General features: G+C 47.7%; 1 protein-coding gene across 1 annotated transcript; it reads left to right on the top strand.

Moving 5' to 3' along the window:
- Positions 1 to 222: 222 nt before the first annotated feature.
- LOC148128738 (cathelicidin-related peptide Oh-Cath-like) lies at positions 223 to 7,134 on the top strand. Its single transcript, XM_087948338.1, has 4 exons — positions 223 to 454; positions 3,399 to 3,506; positions 5,394 to 5,543; positions 6,865 to 7,134. Exons 1-4 carry the CDS (start codon positions 269 to 271, stop codon positions 6,985 to 6,987), a joined length of 567 nt encoding a protein of 188 aa, XP_087804464.1. The 5' UTR covers positions 223 to 268; the 3' UTR covers positions 6,988 to 7,134.
- The last annotated feature ends 202 nt before the right edge of the window (positions 7,135 to 7,336 follow it).

A 7,336-nucleotide genomic window follows, 5' to 3' on the forward strand; every position in this document is an offset into this window, starting at 1 on the left:
GAGAAACCTTGATCTGGAAACCTGCCAGAAGAAATGTTAACTTTTAAGACAGCAGAAAAAAAATGCCCAAACGCTGCTTCTCTGGGCCCCATTCTCCAAAAAGGGAGTGTCTCCTTTTCAGGAAGGACCTGGGAGAATTCGGTGGGTGGGGGGGGAACCCCATGTCCCCTCCCAACGAGGAGAGGACCTGCCCACCAGGGCATAAAAGGAGACACCCTGGTGCCGGGAACCACATCGGCGGTGGAGCTCCGTAGCAGAAGGACCGAGGATGGAAGGGTTCTTCTGCAAGACCTTGCTGGTGGTTGGAGCTTTCGCCATCGGTGGGACCTCCTCACTGCCACACAAACCCCTGACCTATGAGGAGGCCGTGGACCTTGCAGTGAGCATCTTCAACAGCAAATCTGGGGAAGAGTCCCTGTACCGTCTCCTGGAGGCTGTTCCTCCACCCAAGTGGGTAGGTACTCCCCCCTGGACTTCATCCTGACCCCTGTAGAGTAGAGTGGACCTTGTGGGACCCTGTCTTGAGTAACAGCTGAGAACGAGAGACCCAGCCAGCCTCCCATCCCAGCATGGAGATCTTTTTTTTTAAAAAAAAAGAATTTTATTAATTTTCAATAAACAAACATACACAAACAAAACGCAAAACTTAAAAACATAAAAACTTCTTTTTGGAAAGCGGCTTAGTCCCGGGTTACATCGTTTGGTACAGACATAAATCAAGTTCATGCTCACTTTATATACCATTTCTTATCTTCTTTACCATTCTATATTTTCTATATGGCTTCTCCCCTCTTTTCACTCTCTTAATTCTATTTTATTTATTTCATCTCAATTTAGCTCATTATGCTTATATCTTTTGTCCGTTCTGTTTCAATTATCTATTTTTCTTTTCTCATTAACACAATATTTCTCCTGTAATCACTGATTGAAGTATGACGCCTTTATATCTTTCCCCTAAATTTAACACTTAAAATAATATAAGATTTTCATTCTGATTCTGCTTAGCACATTCAAAGCTACATACTACATTTTAAAATAGAAAAATAATAAGTTTATAATATAATTAAAACAATAATCTATAGTAGATTAAATTCTATCATTAATTCTTAAGCATTTTACACATTCCCTTTAATATTTTATTAAATCATATAATGTTCCAGTTTTCTAACATTGTTTCAAATACAAATACAACTATACTGTCTTATGTACTTTTGCAGAATCTCTTTTTTAATTATATTTTTACCCATTATCTCTGAAAAAATCCTGTTTCTTTGCACCTTGTTTCAAACCTTTATAACTTCTCTTCCCTTTTTCCCTACCTCTCTTCTCCGATCTAGCCTTTTACCCCCCCCCCGCCCCATCTCTTGATCTCCACCCTCTTAGTCTCCACTCTTTTCTGTATTTCTCTTTTCTGTTGCTTCCTGACATTGTATCGATTTTTCACCTTATTTTTCCCTTTTTTGGTTGTTTTTTTAAATCTTAAATTCTCCATTCTCTTTCTCCTCTTTCCCTTTTCTTCCCCAGCTAAAGTTGTTTGTTCATTACAGATGGCTTCTTCTTCATCATCCCATCCTTCTTGTTCTTGTAATTTCTGATAGGTAGAAATCGCCATTTCTAAACAATGAAAAACAGATCCAGAAGAGCCCTTCCCTTTTTGTTCCTCTTCTTTTAGCTTTTTAAATTCCATTTTCAATTCTTCAACAGATAATGCCATTGTGAAAAAATTTTAAACAACCCAAAAGTTTTTAGTCTTTCAAATAATAATTTCCAAAAGTCCCAAAGTCACCAAGCAATCCAAATAAGCACAAGCTGTTTCATTTAGCACTTTCTTCTTTTAAAACTTTCTCTTCCTGGGGTACAGTTCAATTGTAAAGTTCCAAAGTATATCTTTTAGAAGTCTTATAACAATTCAACTCTGATCTTATAAGCTCCAAGCAGCCTCCTCCAGCAAAGTCTTAATATTAATTCTGTACCTCTCCCTTCCCACTTATAGCAAAAGATTTTTTTTTAATTCCAATGCTCAGAAATCTTTAATGACCCCTTGACTTTAATTTTCAAATTTAATTACCTTGATGCCAAAAAGGGTTTTTCTAATTTCCATCTGCTATTTCCATAGGGAAGGAGAGTGAGAAGAAAAAAACATTCCCTTTTAACTTTCTTCCGCTGCTTTTTACGATCTTCTTGGGAACAACGTATCTTTAATAGAATCAAGTTTCCAGAGTGTTTAGATGTTATTTGTTATGGTTCAGCCAATAACGTTCACTTCAAACTTCCTCCTGCACATTTCTTATCCGGCTGAAGGCTTCTTTGTGGCGGCCATTGCTGACCGCCGCTTCACTGCCTTCGGAGAAGGGAGTTAAATCGGCTGAGGAGGGGGGTTGCAATTCCCCCGGACTCCTGCCTGGTTCTCCCCTATCTTCAGCTACCCCTACGGGGTAACTATAGCCTCCAAATCCGACTGGATTGGGGGCACTCCAGCAGCGAGCGCGGCAGAAACCGTGCACGACTGTGGATTCCTGCCGCTGCCGAAGCCTTCCAAACCGGAAGTCCCCGGCATGGAGATCTTAAGGAGTCTTCATTTAGGTTCTACCTATCCTTCAATCTGGGTCCATTGTAGATCTGAAAGCTAGAAATCTAGAATAACAGAGCTGGAAAGGGACTTAGAGGTCTTCTAGCCCACCCCCTGGTCAAGCAGGAGATCCTGTCCTGTTCTGGACAAAAGGACATCCCACTTTTTATTGAAGACTTCACCCATAACTTCTGAAGGCAAATAGTTCGGCCAATTAACTGTCAGGAAATTTCTCCCTGAGTTCTAGGTTGCTTCTCTCCTTGATTTGTTGTCCACTCAATTTGGTGTCCACTCATTCTTAAATGCCTCCAGTGTTGGAGAACCCATAACTTCTGGTGGCAAGTTGTTCCACTGGTTGATTGTACTCACTGCCAGGAAGTTTCTCCTAAGTTCCAAGTTGCTTCTCTCCTTGATTAGTTTCCACCCATTGCTTCTGGTCCTGCCTCCAGGGGCTTTGGAGAACAGCTTGACTCCCTCTTCTTTGGGGCAGCCCCTGAGATACTGGAAGACTGCTATCATGTCTCCCCTGGTCCTTTTTTTCCTCTGGCGTAGACTCAATTCGTCCTGTTTGGACTTTTTGTAGAGTAGACCCTTCCCTCGTGGGAAGCTAGCTGAAAAAGTGGAATCAGTTCCACCTGGAAGATCTTCCCGATCCAACTAGGATCAATCAGGATGGTAGGCCTGGAATCCAGAACTTCAAGAACCTGCATGGACTCTGCTCTGTAGATATAGACCCCGGTGGCTCCTTGAGGGCTCCTTCCGAGGGACCGTGGGAGGACGTTCAAGCGGTCTCTAAACTAACCCCCTGCTGGACCGTGTCTCGTTTCAGGATCCTCTTTCTGAAAGCAACCAAGAGCTGAACTTCACCCTCAAGGAGACGGTGTGCCTGGTGGCCGAAGAACGGTCCTTGGAGGAATGCGACTTCCAGGAAGACGGGGTGAGTGGCCGGGGGCAGGCTGGGTTGGAGACCGGTCCACGGGGCTCCCACGACGGAGATGGAACTGGAGTCCTCCTTCGGGACGTTCTCCCTCCTGTTTCTCCCAGCCAACCCTTAGCCCGTGGATAGAGGAGGGGCCTGTAACAGAGCGAGAGCTGGAAGGGACCTCGGAGGCCTTCCAGTCTGACCCCTGCTTAAGCGGGAAACCCTTTTCCTCCTTCCCCTTGTCTTCCTCTCCTCCTCCCCCTCCTCCTCCTCTCCCTCTGCCAAATAACAGAGTTGGAAGAGGCCTTGGAGGACTTCTAGTCTGACCCCTGCTCAACCTCCCCGCACTTCCTCCTCCTCTCCTTCTTCCTCCTCTCCTCCTCCAAATCACAGTGCTAAAAGGGACCTTGGAGGTCTTCTAGTTCTTCCGACCTCAAGCAGGAACCCTTTATCTCCTTTCCTTCCCTTCCTCCTCCTCCTCTGCTACATAGCGGAGTTGGGAGGGACCTCTTGAGCTCAAGCAGGAAACCCTTTTCACCTCCCCCTTGTCTTCCTCTCCTCCTCCCCCTCCTCCCCCTCCTCCTCCTCCTCTTCCTCCTCCTCTTCCTCCTCCTCCTCCTCCTCTGCTACATAGCTTGGAGTGGGAGGCGTTCTGGTCCCACCCACTGCCTGAGCAGGAAACGCAAACGGCTCTCCGGCCCCTTCTTAAAATCCTCCACTTTCCTCGGAGGGAGGGGAGACCTTCCGGGGTTATAAGGGACCGAGACGTTGACAAGCCGAAGCCGGCTCCTCCCTGAGAGGTTTCCACGGGGTGCCTTAAATATAATTCACGTAGTTGCACACACTTTCCCAAGATTTCGGCCGGCAGGCGTGCCAACATAAGAAGAAGAAGAAGAAGAAACCATTGATAAAAACACCAGCCTTTCTTTTCCCGGTTCCTGGAACCGCTCAGGACCGAAGGGGTTCACCCATCACCAACCTTGGAAGACACTCCCCTTACCTAGAGGCAGCCCCCAACTTACAAGAGTGCGTTTAGTGACCGTTCAAAGTTATGACGGTGCTGAAAAAAGGGACTTAGGACTGTTTTTCACCCTTGACGACCATCATAGCCTCCCTGAAAGTCACCTGATCAAAATCCAGTCTCTTGGCCACTGACTCGTATTTATGACGGTTGTGGCGTCCTGGGGGGTCACGTGATCCCCTTTTGTGATGAGCAAAATCAATAGAGAAGCCGGATTCACTTAACGGCTGTGTTATAAACTGAACAAGTGCAGTGATTCACTTAACAACGGTGGCAAGGAACATCGTAAAACGGCAATTTTGCTTGGGCAATTTTGGGATGAATTGTGGTCATAAGTTGAGGACCACCTGTGCTTATGCCTGTCGCAGCCTCCGCATGGTCACGTGATCAAAATTCAGACCCTTGGCCACTGACTCAGACTTATGACGGTTTCAACATCCCGGGGTCATGTGATTTCGCTCTTTTGCGGCCTTCTGACAAACCAGAAACCAGGGTCACTGAATAACCATGTACCTCCCATAACAACTGCAGGGATTCGCTTAGCATGGTCGTAAAATGGAGCAACCCTTTCTTAACCGGGGTCTTGCTTAGCAGCGAGAAAAGTCAGCCTCGAACCTGGTCAGACGTCGCGGACTACCTGTACCTAGGGAGACCTGGAGGCTGAACCATCTTAGCTTCCCTTAGGTTACAGAATCATAGAATGACCTTGAAGGTCATCTAGTCCAACCCCATGCCCGAGAAGGATCGTCCTAGTAGGAGACGGTTGGAGCGAGGTCAGGGGTGAATCCGAGACTCCTCTTTGGGAAGGGAGATCGTGGTCTCCGTGGAACGAGGTCTGGGCGCCTTCGTGGTTCTCACGGGGGGATTCTGCTCCTCCACAGGCCGTCATGGGATGCACAGGCTACTATTTCTTTGGCGAGTCGCCCCGGGTGCTGGTTCTCACCTGGGAGCCTGTGGGTGAAGACGAGGAGCAGAAGCAGGAGGAGGGGAAAGAGGAGGAGAAGGAGGAGGAGAAGGAGGAAGAAGGGAAGGTAAGAAGATGCCCTCTGGCTGGGGGTTTCCAAAACTAGAAGGACAGTTGAACCAGGGGTGGGATTCTGCCGGTTTGGACCGGTTCAGGAGACCCGGATGTTAAGTTTTCCTCTGGTTTACCAAACCGGTATTTGAACCAACCGACCAGCTGGCTCCACCCACCCTCCCCGCCCCTCCCAGGAGTCTCCAGGTGGCCCATTTCGATGCAGGTAAGTGCAGGTCCGCGTGGAGGCTCTGGGAGGGGGGAAAACGGGCCTTCTGGAAGTCTAGAAACGGGCCTGTTTCCTGCTTCCGGAGGGCCTCCAGAGCCTCCCTGTTTTTCCCCTCCCGGAGGCCTGAGGGAAGCCTCCGGACTCTGGGAAAGGCAAAAAAATGGGCCTCCCGGAAGTTTCGGTGGGCCACGCCCAGCATGGCCACGCCCACCCAGCAACCGGGCAGCAAACCGGTTGCTAGGATTTTGGAATCCCACCCCTGGGTTGAACCATTTGGCAGATGGAGGAGACCCCACCTCCCTCGAGGTCACCCATCGGGCACCTGTTTTGGAAGAGGAGATTGGCGTGGTATCTACCAAGCTTTGGCTCCACCTGAACCAGCAACTAGCCCAGACTTGAGATAAGCCAGAAAGAGAATAAGGTCATTTCTGGAAACAACAGGAGGGAATATTTGTAGCTCAGGGTTGAAGTGTGGGGGTGCTTGGGGGTCCCCGAGTTGGGTGGTTTTTGTGGGGACGTTTCATAAATCCCCTTCCTGAAGCCCCCTCCCCTTCTTGGCAATTCCATTTTTAATCTGCATTTCTCAAATCGAGTATCCTTTGTTTTCAAACTCCAAAAACCGCATCCGATACACAGATAGTCTTAGACTTACAACAATAAGGTGTGATTTTTTGCTTAGTGGCCATCCTCTCGACTTACAGCAGTTCGTTTAGTGACCAGTTACAACAGCCCTGGAAAAAAAAAGATTTATGTCCATATTGCAGCTAGTCTTCAACTTAGAACAGTTCGTTTAGCGACCATTCGAAGTTGCAACGGCATTAATAAAAAGTGACTTAGGTCCCTTTTTCACACTTAACGACCATTGCAGAGCCTCAGGGTCATGTGAGTTACTTTCAGATGCTTGGCAACCGACTCGTATTTATGACGGTCACAGTGTCCCGGAGTCAGGTGATCCGTTTTTATGACCTTCTGACGAGCCAAGTCAATGGGGAAACCCTTTGTCAGGGTCCCAGAGCAGCAGGGAAGCAGAAAGAGGAAGGGGCTGCTGGATGGCCCCTGGGGGAGCCAGCCCTGACCTCCCCCCCCCCGTCCTTCTCTTCCTCCCCAGGACCAGCCCAGGAGGGTCAAGAGATTCAGGAAATTTTTCAAGAAGCTGAAGAAGAACTTGAAGAAAGTTATCAACAAAGTCTTCAATAAGCCGAGGGTCATCGGGGTCTCCATCCCCTTCTAAGAGAGGGGCTCGGAAGGACCTGCAGCCTCCGCTCTCCGATCCCAGGAAAACCGGCAGAGAAAATGAGGCCGGCTGCTCCAGTCTGTCAAATCATTTCCCGATAGGATGCTCTGCCAATCAATCCATGAATAAATAAATATATACTCGTATGTGGTTGCTACTTCGGTGCTATCCTGCTTTTATGTTGAAAAGACTAACAGAATAAGAGAGTTGGAAGGGACCTTGGAGATCATCTAGTCTAACCCCCTGCTCAAGCAGGAAACCTTCTGCCATTTCAATTTTATGTACATATACATATACATTGTACGTACACATACATTACACATTATACTCATACATTATACACATC

This window comes from Notechis scutatus, chromosome Z (assembly GCF_049901735.1).
Source record: "Notechis scutatus isolate UNSWTSFEM ecotype Mainland chromosome Z, rNotScu1.2, whole genome shotgun sequence".
Lineage (NCBI taxonomy): Eukaryota > Metazoa > Chordata > Lepidosauria > Squamata > Elapidae > Notechis > Notechis scutatus.